Source organism: Suricata suricatta, chromosome 15 (genome assembly GCF_006229205.1).
Source record: "Suricata suricatta isolate VVHF042 chromosome 15, meerkat_22Aug2017_6uvM2_HiC, whole genome shotgun sequence".
Taxonomy (NCBI): Eukaryota; Metazoa; Chordata; class Mammalia; order Carnivora; family Herpestidae; genus Suricata; species Suricata suricatta.
The window spans coordinates 50,920,503-50,938,780 of NC_043714.1; the positions used below are offsets into that span (position 1 = coordinate 50,920,503).

The window sequence follows — 18,278 nt, forward strand, 5'->3', positions numbered from 1 at the left end:
CAGATACAATCAGAACATTTCATTCTAAAATAGCAGAATATACATTCTTTTTAAGTGCACATGGGACTCCAGAATAGACCATATACTGGATCACCAATCAGGCCTCAACAAGTACAAAAAGACTGAAATTATATCATGCAAATTTTCAGATTACAATGCTATGAAACTTCAAGTCAACCACAAGAAAAAATTTGGAAAGACCAAAAATACATGAAGGTTAAAGAATACCCTAGTAAAAAAGAATAGGTCAATACGTAAATTAAAAAAGATATTAACAAATACATGGAAGCAAATGAAAATGAAAACACAATGGTCTAAAACCTTTGGGATGCAACAAAACTGGCCATTAGATGGAAGTATATAGCAATACAGGCCTACTTTAAAAATCAAATAAACAACCTAACCTCACACTTAAAAGAACTAGAAAAAGCACAACAAATGAAGCCTAAAGCCAGCAGAAGAAGGAAAATAATAAAGATTAGATCAGATATAAATGATATAGGAACTAAAAACATAGACCAGATCTACGAAACCAGGAGCTGGTTCTTTGAAAAAAATTGATAAAATTGATAACCGCCTAACCAGACTTATCAAAAAGAAAAGAGAAAGGGCCCAAATAAATAAAATCACAAATGAGAGAGGAGAAATAACAACCAATACTACAGAAATATAAACAATTATAGGAGAATATTATGAAAAATTATACCCCAACAAATTGGACAACCTAGAAGAAATGGATAAATTATTAAAAACATATATACTACCAACAGCGAAACAGGAAGAAATAGAAAACTTGAACAAATTGATAACTAGCAAAGAAATTGAATCAGTAATCAAAAATCTCCCCAAAAAAATGAAAGTCCCGAGCCAGACGGCTTCACAGGTTAACTCTGCCAAATATTTAACAAGTTAATAACTATTTTCTCAAATTATTCCAAAAAAAATAGAAGAGAAACGTCCAAACTTATTCTATAAGGCCATTTTTAGCCTGATACCAAAACCAGACAAAGACTCCACTAAAAAAGAGAACTACTGGCTAATATCCCTGATGAACATAGATGCAAAAGTCAACATATAGAAATCTTTTGCATTTCTATACCCCAAAAATGAAGCAGCAGAAAGAGAAATCAAGGAATCAATTCCATTTACAATGTACCAAAACTCTCAAGATACTTAGGAATAAACATAACAAGAGTGGTAAAAATCAGTACTCTGAAAAGTATAAAACACTTATGAAGGATATTGAAGAAGACACAAAGAAATGGAAAAAAATCCATGCTTGTGAACTGGAAGAGAAAACATTGTTAAAATGTCTACATTACCCAAGGCAATCTATACTTTTAATCCAATCCCTATCAAAATACCACCACCATTTTTCACAAAGCCAAAACAAAGAATCCTAAAATTTGTATGGAACCACAAAAGACCCTGAATAGACAGAGCAGTCTCGGAAAAGAAAATCAATGCCAGATATATCATAATTCCAGACCTCAAGCTGTATTACAAAGCTATAGTGATTAAGACTGTGGTATTGGCGCAAAAACAGACACATAGATCAATGGAACAGAAGAGAAAACCCAGAAATGAACCCATAACTCTATGGTCAACTAATCTTCAACAGAGTAGGAAAGAATATCCAATGGGAAAAAGACAGTCTTTTCAACAAATGGTGCTGGGAAAGCTGAAAGCAACATGCAAAAAAATGAAAGATGACTTTCTTATGCCATATACAAAAATAAATTCAAAATGGATTAAAAACCTGAATGTGAGACAGTAAATTATTAAAATCGTAGAGGAGAACATAGCCAGTAAGTGCTTTGACATAGGCTATAGCAACTTCATACTAGATTTATTGCCTGAAGCAAGGAAAACAAAAGTAAAAATAAACTACTGGGACTTCATCAAAATAAAGATTTTGCACAGTGAAGGAAACAATCAACAAAACTAAAAAACATCCTGCTCAATGGGAGAATATATTTGGAAATGACATATCTGATAGTATCCAAAATATATAAAGAATTTATACAACTCCATACCCAAAAAACAAATAATCTAGTTAAAGAATAGGCAGAAGACATGAAAAGACATTTTTCCAAAGAAGACATCAAGATGGCCAACAGACACATGAAAAGATGCTCAACCTCACTCATCATCAAATCATAACTACAATGAAATATCACCTCATACCAGTCAGAATGGCTGAAATTCACAACACAGGAAATAATAGGTGTTGAAGAAAATGTGGGGAAAGGGGAATCCTCCTGCACCGTTGGTGGGAATGCAAATTGGTGCAATCACTCTGGAGAACAAAAATAGAATTATCCATGATCTAGCAATTGCACTATCTGGTATTTACCCAAAGGATACAAAAATACCAATTCAAAGAGATACATGTACCCTGATGTTTATAGCAGCATTATCTACAATAGTTAAATTAATGAAAGAACCCAGATGTCTATTGACTGATGAATGGATAAAGATGAGGTATATATGTATATACATACGTACATACATACATACATACACAGTGGCATATTATTCAACCATAAAGGAGAATGAAATCTTACCATTTGCAACAACATGGATGGAGTAAGGGGATATTATGCTAAGTAAAATAAGTCAATGTGAGAAAAACAAATACCATATGATTTTACTCGTATGTGGAATTTAAGAAACAAAACAAATGAACATGGAGGGGGAAAGAAAGACAGGAAAAGCAAGAAACATATTCTTAAATATAGAAGACAAACTGATGGTTACCAGAGGGCAAGTGGGTGGGGGTATCGGTTAAATAGGTGAGGGAGATTAAGGAGGGCACTTGTGATGAGCACCAGGTGTTGGGTGTAAGTGTTGAATAACCAAATTCTACACATGAAACCAATATTACACTATATGTTAACTAACTGGAATTTAAATAAAAACTTGGAAAGAAAAAAGAAAAAATATTATAATTTCAGTCTGCCATGCATGTAGTTTAAGCATGCAATCTAATTAATTCACACATTTGTGTTGACTTTTGCCATATTAGAAATGTATGTGGCCTGTGTATTGCAAAGGAACTAATAAACACAGGGTTTTCTCAGCATTGGTAATAATCTAGCTGTCCTTTCTGTTGCAGCTGAAAGATACCACGTTCCTGGAACAGGTCAGAGCTACACATTAGCTGCTGATGTTGGGATACTGAGTAGGAACATCAAAATACGTGGTGAAGATTACCCAGGTTGGTTCAAGGAATCTTTTGGTGCACGTGTCCTGGTCAGCTCATTCACTGAAAAGATGATGACATTTAAAGGTTGGTACAAATTTGAAATATAACATGGTCTCTTCTATGTTTAGTCAATTCTTAAATAAGTCTCACTTCTTTTTAGGATCACATGTGTTTAAAAAATTCAACTGAATACATTTTAAAGATTTTATTCAATGCTTCGTGAATCAGGCAGCATCTAATCTAGCAGATAGAAAGGAGCTCAGAAGAGTCGTCCAAAGTGAAAGACTTGTATGGGCAGAAAGGGGGGCAGGAACACAAGACCTACACTAGACAAAAAAAAGCAGATTGGTTATTGCAAGGTTACTTTCCTTTAGGGGATGGCAAGGGCTGACAGGTACATTACTTGACTAGTACTGATAAGGTGATTCCTGATTGACCGGTTTAAGATTCCATTTCTGGGAGTGGAACTGTAATTAAGTTCAGTCTTGGTTTGGTGACTTGGGACTGAGAATAGGCAACTCCCAGTTTGGATTGGTCTTGTTTTTAACACATGGAAGAATAAAGCCTTGAGAGGGATTATGTAAACCCATGTGCCACCCTCCACAACCAAATCTCTAACATTTTTCTACTTATTTTATCTTCATAGACAATAAGAATTATTAAATTAATAATGACCTTAGGTAACAGTTAGCCCAGCCTATCACCCAAACAGAAATCATTTGATAACAAGCACAATAGATCTGTTACTTTTGTTTGAAGGAAAAATTTAAATATATACAAAATGTTCAAACATAGAGAAATGTGTAATGAATCCTAGCATACCCATCACTAGGTACCACAATGGTCAACTTTGGTCATTCTTGTTTCAACTATACGACCACTCACTCTCTTCAAGCCCCTGGCTTTTTTTTAAATTGAGATATAATTGACCTATAGCATTTTATAAGTTTAAGGTGTATACTGTATTTATTTTTGATACATTTATATATTGCAATATGATTACCACTGTAGTGTCAGCTAACACCTCTTTCATGTCACATAATATATCTTTTGTGTGGTGAGAAGAATTAAGATCTAGTCTCTTAGCAACTTTGAAGTTATAATACGGTGTTGTTGACTGTAATCACTCTGTTGTACATTAGATTTCCAGAACTTATTTAGCTGCTAGCTATAAGTTTACACCCTTATACAACATCTTCCTAGTTCCCCACCATTACCACCCCAGCTCCTGGTGACCACCATTCCACTCTGTTTTTATATTTGGCTTTTTAGATTCTACATATGAGTTTCATATAGTATGAAATATATGTCTTTCTCTGACTTACCTCACTTAGCAGAATGCCCTCAAGATCTGTCTGTGTAGCAAATGATGAGTTCCTCTTTTCTTATGGCTGAATAATATTCCATTGTTCATATATGCCTCATCTTCTTTTTCCATTCATCCATTGGTGGATACTTAGGTTGTTTCCATATCTTGGGTATTATAAATGAAGCAATCGTGTATTATTTCATCTAAAAATATTTCAGCATGTACCTTTAAAAGACTTCTATAAAAATATTTGTAAGTATTAGACATTAAGATGTTAATCTACGTCCTTATATCAAATGATTATTCAGACTCCCCCAGTTTATTCTTTCTCCTTCCTCCCTTCCTTCCTTCCTTCTTTTCACTTGCATTCTCTTTGTTCAAATTAGGATCTAAACAAAACCATGCTGCAATTGGTTATGAATTTTAAATCACTCATTCATGTATCTCTTCTTGCAGTTCATTTATAAAAGAACCTAGATCATCTGTTCTATAGTATTTCCAATAGTCTAGAATTTAGTAAATCATTCCTAGAACTTCACTTGTTCCTGTTTCCTATGTGTTTTCTATTTATAGCTAGTTTAGAGCTAAAAAAGCGATCAGACTCAGACTCAATTTTCAGGCAAAATTTTTCATAGTTGACGGTGTACTTTTCCACTAGTAGACATGTAATGTCTGATTATTTCATTTGTGTCTGATTCGCTTTGTTTGTGAAGTTAGCAGCTATTAATGATCATTGCCTGGATCTGTTAAATCACTGAGGTTTAAAATGGTGATATCTTAACTCTACCATTCTCTCCTTAGTTATAATCTGGAATATTTCTGTAAAGAGAAGCTTCCCCACACAACTATTTGACTATTCTGAGAAATAGTTTATATAGAAAGTATAGGAAAAATGCTTGATTCTTTCCTATCATTACCTAGTTCTGAGGTAGTGTGCTGGTTCCCAACCATTCTCCAAAGGTAACAAAGCATTTTTTTGTTTGTTATTAGTGTCCTTATGAGCTCTGTGGATTTAAACTTATTTGGTGTGTTCTAATCTATATATGGATTGCAATTGTTAATATTACTGGTATTAGAAATGCCCACTTGCCATTGACGAATGAAAATGTCTCATCACTGACCTTCAGAATATTTTCATGTTGATGCCTAAGTCCTTTTGACTTAGGTTTCATTAGCTTCTTCACCTTCTGATAGGACAAACACATGTCTTTTTGTTTTGTTTTTCCGAGCCTGGGACTAAGTCATTCCTCCAAGCAATGCTGATTCTTTTACTTGGAAACTGGTATTTCGATCCCACAATCTGGGTTCCAGGGTTCGCTCATTTATTCTTGACTTGAAATGTTTAGCAGGTCATTACTTGTTCATAATTCTGCCTGTTACATTTTGCAACAGCTCTAATTTTAGAAAGCATTTATATTGAGCAAGCAGCCATTTCAGTGTAGCTTCTACCTGTTGGCCATAATCTGACAACGGGACCTTAACTGATGATGATAACAGTAATGATGATCATGGCACAATATTCCGGACACTGTGCTAAGCATTTAACATATATTATCTCATTTATCCTCATAGTGCTATGCATAGATATTGTCCCCTTTTAAAATGTTTTTAATGTTTATTTATTTTTTTTAGAGAGAGAGACAGAGACAGGGCATGAGTGGGGGAGAGGCAGAGAGAGAAGGAGATACAGCATCCAAAGCAGTCGCCAGGCTCTTAGCTGTCAGTACAGAGTCTGACATGGGGCTCGAACTCACAAACCGTGAGATCATGACCTGAGCTGAAGTTGGATGCTTAACTGACTGAGCCACCCAGGTGCCCCAATACTATCCCCTTTTAAAGACAGATAAATAGATTATTAGAGGGATGAAATTTCTCTGACCTTGGATACTAAGGTCCCCTCCTGCCTCACTTCAAATCCATGATGGACCCTATTCCATGACAACTTTTCCTTGCTCCCATAAATTGTTTTGTGATGTTATACACACCTATGGCTTTTATATTCCAGATGGTCTGTAGTAACCATTTCTTCTCTGTCCCTACCTTATGAGTATGTTCTTCACCGTACATCCAATTGCAGGTTCGTGGATTTTGAGACAGGCTTTTCCCTTGTCGTACAAAGTAACTCTTCTCCACTGCATTTTATTTAATATCAGTTTTTGGAACAGGAAATATCCTCTACTGTTGCTTACCAGCCATGATTCTCTGTGCCTCCATTTTCGTATATAGAATATAAGAATAATAAAAGTTCCTAACGCATAGGATGTGAATTAAACCACAAATTGCCTTATAAGCCCTTCGTGCAGCACTTGGCACAGAGTAATCTCTCAAGGATTGCTATTGCTATTATTACTAATCTATGAAATTGCTTCTTGTCACCTCAATGGTACTTATGACAACCTGATGAGCAGATACTTGGAATGCTTATTCTGGAAGGGATTATGTAAAGATAATGCCCGTAAAATCTCTTTAGAACATCAAAATTGAACTGTCAGGTAAATTATATCTTGTGCCTCATGCCACACGTTCTCAAAAGGGACAACATCACTACTAGGGGATGAAACTGCTTCTTGCAGGACAGAAAAACTTAGATGAGCAACGGTTTGTGGCCCTCCAAGAGCCACCATATATTAACAGATATATAGTATATCTGAGGTATTGAAATTTCATGGGGAGGGGAGGCTATTAGAAAAAAGTCCAAAAAAGCTTTTGTGGAGGGCAGTGAAAAAAAGGTCAGAAATACTGTCTTATTTAGATTAAAGGAACAAAGAACAAATGAGATTTCCATGAAAAAGTTAACAATTTTTTTTTGTTTGAAAATTTGTTTGGAAAAGTGTAACTTGGAAAATTACAACTCTTATAGCTTTAAAAAACAAATTTTATTGTTTGAAGGGGAAAAAAAAAATGTTGTATCTCTTTCCTCCTTGCCCTGCCAGGAAATGCAAAGATAAGTAACGTGGAATTTTATCACTGTGGTCAAGAAGGCTTCAGGGACAGCACAGATCCAAGATACGCCATAACATTTCTTAACTTAGGACGGGTTTGTACTTGAATTTTTGTGTATATTCAAAAAATAAAATATTTTGATTTTGATTTGATTTTCATTTAACTTTACTAAAAATGCCATATCTTAGAATTGCTAAGACTATGATCTACTATAACTTTCTTAGACATATCCCATCAACTTGTTTAGGCTCCTAGCAGCATTTGACTTACCCATTTCATGCATTTATCTAAAATCAGTAAAAAAAAAAAAAAAAAAGTTAGAAAAAGAAACAGAAAAAGGAGCACAAAGGTAAAAGAATTAAAGATCCATGATGTTATTTCATATCTCCATTTTATTTTGCAGAGACCAAAAATATTTCCTAATAGTTTCTATTGACCATAATGAGTACTGCTTATATTTCTCAAATGAAAAGCATGTCTGTATATCCATGCCTCTCTCAAAAGTGGGAAAACGGATGTGCTTACAAGGCTGGTGATTGAAGAAAAAATTAGAGAGAGCGTGTTTTTTAAGGAAATAAAAAATAATGTTGCAGGTTTGAGGTTACAACCCCAATCCCACTCATTGACTGGTTCCTACAGACGTCTGACTTGTGACCCCCTGCCTATGGTATCAACTTTTTTAACTAAAAGAAGTCCCTGCTTAATCATATAATAAATTATTCTGAAACCTCATTTTTATTAGTTCCTTAGCATCTTATAGGTAATGATAGAAATAGAAATGCATAGAAAATTACTTCAGAATTTTTATCTACATTTAAATCTGCATTTTCATTTTATTTAATCATAAATTGAAGATATATGGAAATTTCCCAGGATTAAAAGATCTACAGGGAAATCATCTTCTTTCATGAAAAGTAAATTGAGTGTTTTGTTTATCACTATGTTTCTTGAAAATCACTTCAAATTTTTTCTTTCAGTATATTTTAATTTTATTTGTAAAATTTTCACTGAATCCTGATGTTTCATAGATTCAAGATCATGGCTCATCTTATGTTCGAGGCTGTGCCTTTCACAGTGGCTTTTCCCCAGCAATCGGTGTGTTTGGGACAGATGGACTGGACATAGATGACAACGTCATTCACTTTACAGTGGGGGAAGGTATATGATAATATTTGTGTCCAAATAACGTTCTTCCTGAGACCATCTTATCTGAAGACTCTAAAGCCATGCTGTCTCATTGATCTTTTTTGAGAATGGAAATAGTCTATATCTATGCTAATATAGTAATTACTAAACCACATGTGGCCACGAAGCACTTAAAATGTGACTACTGTGATTGAGTAACTGGATTTTTTATTTTAATTATACTTTTTTTTTAGAAAGAGAGAGAATGCGTGCGAGTGGGGGAGAGGGCAGAGGGAGAACCCCAAGCAGGCATGGAGCCTGTCATGGGACTCAATCCATGATCCCAGGATCACGATCCCAGCCAAAATCAAGAGTCACATGCTCAACTGACTGAGTCCCCAAGGCACCCCTGATTGTACTTAAATTGTACTTACTTTATTTTTAAGTAGTTACATGTGACTATGGCTATCATATCAGACAGTACAACTCTAGAAGAATTATTTACCTGACCATGCTCATGTGTGAATTATCTAATCACCAATAGTTTTAAATTAGTATGACTTTTAAAATACTCCTCACATCAACCAAAAAGATTATTCACAAATAAAGGTTCCTATTTTTCAAAAACTGGACTTGGTTTTAGGAAGTTATCCTTTCTTGAATATCAGTATAACACATAATACAAACTCATTTAATGTGTATAAAATTGGTGTGTTTGGTAAAACCTGAGGCAGAGCTTGCCAACCCACATATTTAATATGCACCCCAGAAGATTCTAATGTAGGTAGCCTATTCAAGAGGTAGAGTTCAAAGGGCATACTCTAAAATTTAGGAGGTTGATTTGTCAAGCTCAAACTAGAAAACTAATTTCATGGAAATATGAAAGACATTCCCCATAGGACTCATTACAAATTTGTATGTATTTGGGGGGATTTTGTGAATTTTTTGCAGGAATAAGAATATGGGGGGATGCCAACAGAGTTCGAGGAAACTTGGTTGCACTTTCAGTTTGGCCGGGAACCTACCAAAACAGAAGGGACTTAAGTTCAACGCTCTGGCATGCAGCAATTGAGGTAGCGTGAACAGATTTACAATTATACAGTATACAAAATCATAATTTGCAATTTCTTTACTGGAGATTATAAATTCTGTAGGAACTGTTAAGTCTCAAAATATTGAAAACTATTTCTTCCTTAAAGATTGGAGAACTAATAAAATGAGCTAAAGAAAGGAGGGAATAAACTTAAGAGATGTGGCAAGCTCCCACAGCCAGTGAACTTTTCTTTGTGCTGATTTCCAGTGGTTTAAATAGTTCTCATATTTCCTTGTTTCTCCAACAGTAATTACCACTTTCAAGTTTCGGTACAGGGCCTCTCTGCTGCTAATTGACTGAGTGCCCCCTGCCCACATTACTACTTAACTCTGGATTTAGTTTTCTTCTTCATATGGAAAACTAGAGTGATAGACTACAGAATCATTAGAATCTCTTTCTCATCTAAAATTCTATGGTTCTCTATGCAACGTTATTTACTCTTACTGGGATTATTAGTTGGACCCTTCTTGTTCCTCATGAAGTTTCTTCAATCACTGTAGGTCATGTAGGTGTAGGATGAGATTGAAGGCAAGCAGATAGAAAGTACGGAGAAAGAGTTTGGAGGAAATAAAGCTCCATCTTATTTTTATTTTACTTATCTATGCCATAGGAACCAAAAGGAATTTTAGAAATAGCTCTCTTTGGAATGTGGGGTAAGGATTGAGTTTTGTTTCTGTGCAACTATTAACAATTACCTTAAAGTAAAACCTAAAATCCCGGAACTTGGTATACATTTATAATAATGTTCTCTTTCATCTATTTATCGATGTGAGAATGTCGTCCAATGGCAATTCCAAATCTTTATTGTTTTCCGTATCTTTTTAAAGAAAAGGCACAATTTTACTCTTATGGATTTCATTTGACACTGTTCTCTTATCATAATATTTAAAAATAAAAGTGCTTAATATACTTTAAGTAGTTGAAGTTTTGGCTGTTGTCCTGACACCAGAGGCAAGAACTAAATCTTCTGTACTCTCTGTATGTCATTTTTTGCCACTTTGAACTCATAAAATAAAATTGTTCAGTGACTGCCTAATACTTATGTCAACCAGTTTTTATTATAGCAGGTTTTATTTAAACTAGTGGGTGCTTCTATTGAATCTTATGGTCTACTGTAATTGCCTTAACTTTTTTCTTAATAAATCAAATTGGTAACATAATATAGCCAAAGAGTGATAAAAATCCTACTAACCTTGCTGTAATACTGAAATTTGGTCTATGGCTTATAATTATTGAATGATACCCAGTGGATTTTGTGACTGAAATAAAAAATCTCTTTAATGTAGTTTTCTAATGAAACCTAAAGCATAATATTTAGTGATGATTTTACACCAAAAACCTAAGGCAATTTCAATACTTCATTTATAATATAAATTTGAATGGAGTGAATAATGAAATACATTTTTCCTCCTGAAGAGTGGTCATAAGTGGTTTTCCTATAGATGTTGACACTTGTTCTCATTGTACACTTGTGTAAGAGCCTGACCCATAGGTTTTTCTTTATCACTGTGCTAGGTGAACAGAGGGACCAATACAGTCTTACAAAATAACGTTGTGGCCGGATTTGGAAGGGTGGGATACCGCATTGATGGTGAACCTTGCTCAAGTAAGTCTTTTGGCAGAGCCACTAAAACTAGGAAATACCTTGTCCAAATTTGTTAGAGAGAAATAATTATCATTTGTTAGTTCAATATTCAAGATCTCCTCCTCCAGGACACTGAGAGAAGTCAACAAGTGAAATTATTTGAAGATACCATTGGGTCTAAAGAAAAAAGGAATAGGCTTTTAAAGATAATTATTTTCCATGTTTATGATCCAAAACTCTAGCAGACTCTTCACTTCTTGATGTGGCTGGTGTTGGACCAATGAGTACCTCTCATGCCCCTATTACTTTCACAAAAGCAACACTTTTTAAGTATAGAGATACAAGTCTCTAGGGATATGACACTGTTTCCTGCTTCCTCTTTAGAGGAATAAATGTTCACTATTCTTGTGCTTAAACCTACAGGCATGAAAAAGTCAAAGGACATACACTGTTCTCAGATATATTTCTCTCTATTAGATGAGTAAAAGTCCAAAATTAATTGAACAACTACTCTTTTGGCATGGCTGTAGGGAAATTAGGACATTTACACACTGCTTGTTGAATGACAAATATAACTGACCCCTGCAGAGGGGAACAGGGCAATAGATGCCAAAATTATAGGAGCATTTGCCGTTGGCTCAAAATTTCCACTTCTGGCAATATAACTGACTTTGTCTCTATAACACTTAGAAAATGATTTGTGAACAAGGCAATTCAGCACAGCATTGTCTGTGCTAGCAGGAAACTGGAAGCAGCCTTGTGTCCAGTAAGAGTGGATTGGTTTTATAAAGCCAACATTGGAACACAGGGACCTCTCAAAAAGAAGAAAGGGGATACATATCGATATATTGATATGGAGAGAGAAATTCCCGTTATTATTAAGTGATAAGTGGAGATTGCAGAACAATGTATATACAATATGGTTTTGTTTGTGATATGTTTTATGGAAGAAAGGAGAAAAAATATGAGTTTTACATAAAGTATAAAAATTTTTAAAAACCCAAAAAAGGTGAGTAGTAGCAGAGTGACTGGTGACTTATTATTTTATAATTTTTTATAACCTTTTAGTTTTCAACTAGTTAGATGAATTATCAGATCATAATAAACTAAGTAACAGAACTGCAGGGTTCACCTCTCGAGAAACTTAGAGTAAATGGGACTTTCTCTGAAAACTTTGTACCCCTTGTATCTCAGTATGGTAATTTTTAAGATTGTTTCAATCAGCATTTTTCCTGTAAATTCAAAAATCATTGAGCATAAGCGAATTTTATTCTAGTGCAAAATACATTGTGAAGGAATAAAACAACTGCCTACAAATTCGTTATTATATGCTCTTATTAAATATTTTAGTTCCCAACAGCTTAAAGGTTTGCTTAGACTAAAATTTTAAAATATGTAATTCTTCTGCAACTTCTTTGAGGTTGTCCTAGATTTTTTCAAGTCAAAATATGACCTATGAATGTGAATATTTAGTAATATTTGTGTTTCACTAACCAATTAAATATTTAGTAATATTTAATTAGTGATATTCCTAAATAATTAAGAGTGTTTATAAGGAAATTTGGGATTTAGAAGAAGTGAAAGAGGAGACATCACTGAGGAATTGGGGGTTTAAGTTCCTGGAAGGAGACGCCAAGCTGTCCAGTCCACCTCCCAGGCAAGTGGGAGGCCGGCAGCAGGAGGTTGACGGTGGGAGGCCAGGAGGCTGGGAAGGGAGCCCTGACCCACACTGGGTCCCTGAGGCAACACTGGATGGGACCCAGGGAGAGACAGGTGAACAGCTTCTTATGGAGGAAACAAAAGAGCATCCAGGCAGTTGATAAGTAAAATGTCAATGTCAAAGTATTAGGAAGAAAGGAAAGTCAATAGAAGATAGGAGGAAGTCAGACACTAGGAGACTTGGACAAGAGAACTGGTACTAAGTAAACTTTAGGAGGTGATGCTGATCTCTATAGGGAATCCTTCAATGTATGTATGCATGGTTAGGAGGGAGTCATTAAGGTTGCTGATCTGATTTGGATATCAGTAAAGTTTCATAAAAATACACTTCAATTATCCTATATATTTAAAAAATTTTTAAACATATATTTATTTTTGAGAAAGAGAAAGAGCACAAGAAGGCAAGGGGCAGGGAGAGAAGGATACACATAATTCAAAACTGTCTCCAGGCTCCGAGCTGTCAGCACAGAGCCTAATGCGAGGCTCAGACCCATGAACCATGAGATCATGACCTGAGCTGAAGTCAGACACTCAACTGACTGAGCCACCCAGGAACCCCATAATTATCCTATATATTAATAATAGCTTCCATTTACTGAGGCCCTTTATATGGCTTATTTAATTTCAGTTTGAAACTAATCTCAATTAGGCAGAGGCAGAAAGAGATAGAATCCCAAGTCGGCTCTCCACTATTGGCTCAGAGTCCCCAATGTGGGGCTTAATGTCACAAATCATGCAATCATGGCCTGAACCAAAACTAAAAGTCAGATGGACACTCAATTGACTGAGCCACCCAGGTGCCCCCAAACTTTTTACATATGAGGAAACTGAAGTACTAAAAGGACAAACAATGTTCCCAAGATCATAGATACGTTAATTCAACAGATAGTTAAATGAGCACCTCTTTCTGCATTACCTCGTAGGCTCTGGGAATATGGTGGTCAATGAGGTAGACAGAGTGTCTTCTCTCAGGAAGCTTACATTCTAATAGGAGAGAGGAGATAGATAATTCATGAATAAGTAATAATAAAATAATTTTCATTGCCATGTAGAGAAACTGAGGTGCCCCTTTGAATCAGGTAGTCAGAGAAAGCCTCCTAAGGAAGTGACACTTAACTTGAAAAATGGGGTGACTAGAAGGAACCACAACAAAAAGGTGTGTAGGGGAAGCATTGTATAAACAGAAAGGGGTACCAATGTGTTTCAGGGTTAGCCTTCTTTGAATCCAGACTTCATGTACTTTCTCATGAACTTCATGTTTGGTTTAATCAGACATAGTAAGTTAAGTGTGCTAGCAACTAAACCAAACTTTTGCAAATGAGTGTACAATCATTCTACTGATAAAGGGACACATTAGATAAGATGAAATACTGAGTAAAGTAAGCCATAAATGACCAGCCATGAAAATACTTGATCATCATGTTTAAATTTGCATAAGGATTATATATAGTAAAACCTTGGTTTGGAAGCATAATTCATTCCAGAAACATGCTTGTAATCCAAAGCACCTGCATATATCAAAGCGAATTTCAAGATCCATTGGCTCATTTGTAATCATATGACATTTGGTGTCACATACCACTCATATTGCAAAACATCACCCATTTATCAAGTTAAAAATCTAGTAGAAATGTTTGCTCATCTTGAGGAACACTCACACAACAAACTAATCACAATCCAAGTTTTTACTGTATTTAATTTCTAAAAAATTTAACTGATACTGTTCATAAAGCTGTAGGACATAACTTACAGTATTAATTCTCTGCTTTCATATTTCCTTCCAAGGTCAATCTAATCCCTTGGAAAAGTGGTTTGACAATGAAGCACATGGAGGTTTATATGGTATTTATATGAACCAAGATGGCCTTCCTGGATGTTCTCTTATACAGGGATTTACTATTTGGACATGCTGGGATTATGGAATTTATTTTCAGGTGAATGTGATCCAATATGGTGCTTGTTTATCTTGTTTTACGATTGTATTTGTATGTAACCTACAAGTTGTTTTACAGACCACAGAGAGTGTGCATATCTATAACGTGACTCTGGTTGACAATGGAATGGCCATTTTTTCAATGATTTACATGCCAGCTGCTGTATCTCACAAAATTTCCAGTAAAACAGTGCAAATTAAGGTAAGACATGCATAATCCCCAATGAAAAGAAAAGGTAAACATTTTGAAGTTCTAATGAGAACAATCTCCTTGACAGGGTGCCTGGGTGGCTTAATCGGTTAAGCGTCTGACTTCAGCTCAGGTCATGATCTCATGGATCATGGGTTCAAGCCCTGCATTGGCCTCTGCACTGACAACGTAGAGCCTGAAGCCTGCTTTCAGATTATGTGTCTGCCTCTCTCTCTCTCTCTCTCTCTGTCCCTCCCCCATTCACACAACCTCTCTCTCTCTCTCAAAAATAAATACATGTTTAAAAAAAAAAAAACCCTTGTTTTAAACAATGATCCCCATGACTTCACAGCTTGGCTAGTCCAAACGTCCTCCCCTAGTTCTCATTGTCTTCTGCCAGGAAACGCTCTGTCCTTCCCTCTCCTCCATGTTCCCCTCACCGTTTCTTGCTTGCCACCTGCTAATAGTGCCACAGTTAGTTAAATTTCATTTCCTCTATGAAACCTTTCCTGAATTAGCTTAAGCAGCCCTGACACTTTCTCCTCTTTTTGTTTCTACTGTTTTCTCCCTGGGCATATTTCCGTCATAGAAACATGTCATTATATGTAACAATTTACCTGCTTGTCTTCCAACTGGACTCTAATTCCATTCAGGGCCTAGCATCCCATCCTTTTCATCTTGGTTTTATGAATGATCCATTCCTCAAACTGAAAGGTTGTGTTTTGCTAGAGTGGAATACAGAATTATCCATTATAATGTTTTTCTTTAAGAGAAGCTATTATTTAAGGTGGACTGTTTGAATTTTTTTAATAGAGCTCATTAATTGTTGGAAGTAGCCCTGGATTTAATTGCTCTGATATCCTAACTAATGATGATCTCAATATCGAACTTTCTGCTGCCCATCGGAGCACTAGACCTCCATCAGGTGAGATTTTTAGAAGTTTAATTTTGATGTTCAGACGAATGCATAATTGAATTTTATTAACTTTCTTTCTTTTATAAAAGGTGGAAGAAGTGGGATTTGCTGGCCTACCTTTGCTTCAGCACATAACATGGCACCCCGGAAACCCCATGCAGGGATCATGAGTTACAACGCCATTAGTGGCCTTTTGGACATTTCAGGCAAGTTTAAACCTAAACAAGTCTACTTGACAAATCTACTTAATTAAGTTCTATAAAGAGTATGTAGAATATATCTCGTAATGTTTCACTGTAAGTAAAAATAAATAATAATGATTTAAATAAACTTAAATGTGAATCTGCTCAGAATGAGAAGCAAAGAAATCAGATTATCAGTCAATTTGAAGAAAGCTTCCCCAGCCAAATTTGTATATGTTAAAGAAGTGCCATTTATTTTACCTTCTAAAAAACCAGAAATAACACTGGTACAGTGACTTAACATTAATTAGTTTCTATCAATTATAAAAGTTTGTTTATATAAATAAGGTTATATATTATCATCTCTTTTTAGAACTGAAGAAATTTAAACATATATAACCTAAGAGCATATCTACTGGACATATCATCCTGTTCATTTATTTCTTCAGCGCTTCTTATATAGTTGATACCGTCTTGTGATCATTTAATTTATATGCTTACTCCCACAGACCCGTGCCCTTGCTTTCCCCTCAGGCTTCCTTTTACCCAATCATCTAGTCTCATTCCCCTGACTGACTAGCTATGTCATTTACCACTGCCTGCAGTCCGTGTTTATCCTTACCTCAGACCACTCCTGTCTTCACATGAAGTGGATCACCCTGTGTCCTACCCAGATTTCTATCCCAGAGCAGAATCTGCCCACACACACGCTTTCAAGGGCATCCCCAGGTTGAGCTGAAATGCACAGGCATTATATAATAGAGTCATTCCAATATTGTCCATTTCGAAAAGACTTTTGAATCCTTCCTCTCCAGTCTGCCGTGGCAATACTTAAAATTCTACTTCATGTAAAGTGGAACATTATTTTTCCCAAGCTTGGAAGAGCCATGACAGCAACAGGGGAGAATACCCCCACCCATATTGACACTCTCCCCTGTCTAGCTTTATATTCTTTCCCCCTGACCTAACACCATCACAGTTAACTCTCAGATACATACTCCTGATTCCTGCTGGTACATGTTACTCAGCTTCTGCACTTCCTGGGGTATATAACTCCTCTCATCCCATAGCAGGCTTAGTGCTTCCCCAGTCAGGCCATGTTGAGACTTGACCAGACTTACTGCTATGTTTGCTAGAAGGGGAGATAGAGACGGGTCTTGAAAAAAGGCAAGATTTGCCTTATAAACAACTACCTCTTTTGAAGTCTTGTCAGGATTTCAAACACATGGGGCAAGGGAGCTATCCTCTAATAAGAGAGAAGTGGACCACTTACACAGATCTGGAACATTCAAGGGGAACTCAGGGTTTCAAGGTTCAAGTTCATCTTCCTTTATATTCCCACCCTAACTCAGGGTTTCATTCCTTTTCTATTAGCGCCCTGTCTTTTTTTTTTAATTTTTAATGTTTTTTTTAATTTATTTTTGAGAGAGAGAGAGAGAGAGAGAGAGCGTAAGCAGGGAAGGGTCAGAGAGAGAGGGAGACACAGAATCTGAAGACAGGTTCCAGGCTCTGAGCTGTCAGCACGAACCACGAGATGGATCTGAGCCGAAGCCAGACGCTTAGCCTACCGAGCCACCCAGCGTCCCTAGCACCCTATCTTTGAAGTAGGAGACTTGCCAGTCTGAGATTCCACCTTCTAGGAATGTTCTGCTGGTTTTGTGATTAGATCCTGAGGTTTGCTTTGAATTTGTGATTGAGCACCACAACTTACATTTTCTGTCTACAAAGCATCAGTGAGGGTCAACAGTTGGCTACTTATAGTTTCTGTGTAATCACTATTTCCCTTGTTCCAGTCAAAGGCTAAGGTTACTGCACAAGCCAGAGCAGTGCCGTCTAGGTAGATATTATCCTAGTTCACCACAGGTGAAATCTTAACAACGGCACTGGTACAGCATGCCAAAGACTATCGTACTCCACCTACCACCAGTAAGGGCATCATCATTCCCATCTAGACAGCAAGTGAACTAGACTCACCATTGCATCATTACACTGTATATCCTGGGGCCACTTCTGGTTCCAGCTGTCTAAGTCAGGTGATCTAAAAGTAAAGCCAGAGATTGGATTCTTGTGCAGGT

At 36.1% G+C, this 18,278-nt stretch overlaps 1 protein-coding gene across 1 annotated transcript in view; it reads left to right on the plus strand.

The window, feature by feature from the left end:
• The window catches only part of PKHD1L1 (PKHD1 like 1), a 152,809-nt gene that overhangs the window by 108,319 nt on the left and 26,212 nt on the right, over positions 1-18,278 (plus strand). The window contains exons 59-67 of the mRNA XM_029923967.1: positions 3,119-3,292; positions 7,451-7,554; positions 8,489-8,618; positions 9,537-9,658; positions 11,194-11,284; positions 14,768-14,916; positions 14,995-15,117; positions 15,919-16,030; positions 16,111-16,227. Of these exons, the coding sequence (XP_029779827.1) occupies positions 3,119-3,292; positions 7,451-7,554; positions 8,489-8,618; positions 9,537-9,658; positions 11,194-11,284; positions 14,768-14,916; positions 14,995-15,117; positions 15,919-16,030; positions 16,111-16,227 (1,122 nt within the window). The remainder of the gene's footprint in view (positions 1-3,118; positions 3,293-7,450; positions 7,555-8,488; positions 8,619-9,536; positions 9,659-11,193; positions 11,285-14,767; positions 14,917-14,994; positions 15,118-15,918; positions 16,031-16,110; positions 16,228-18,278) is intronic.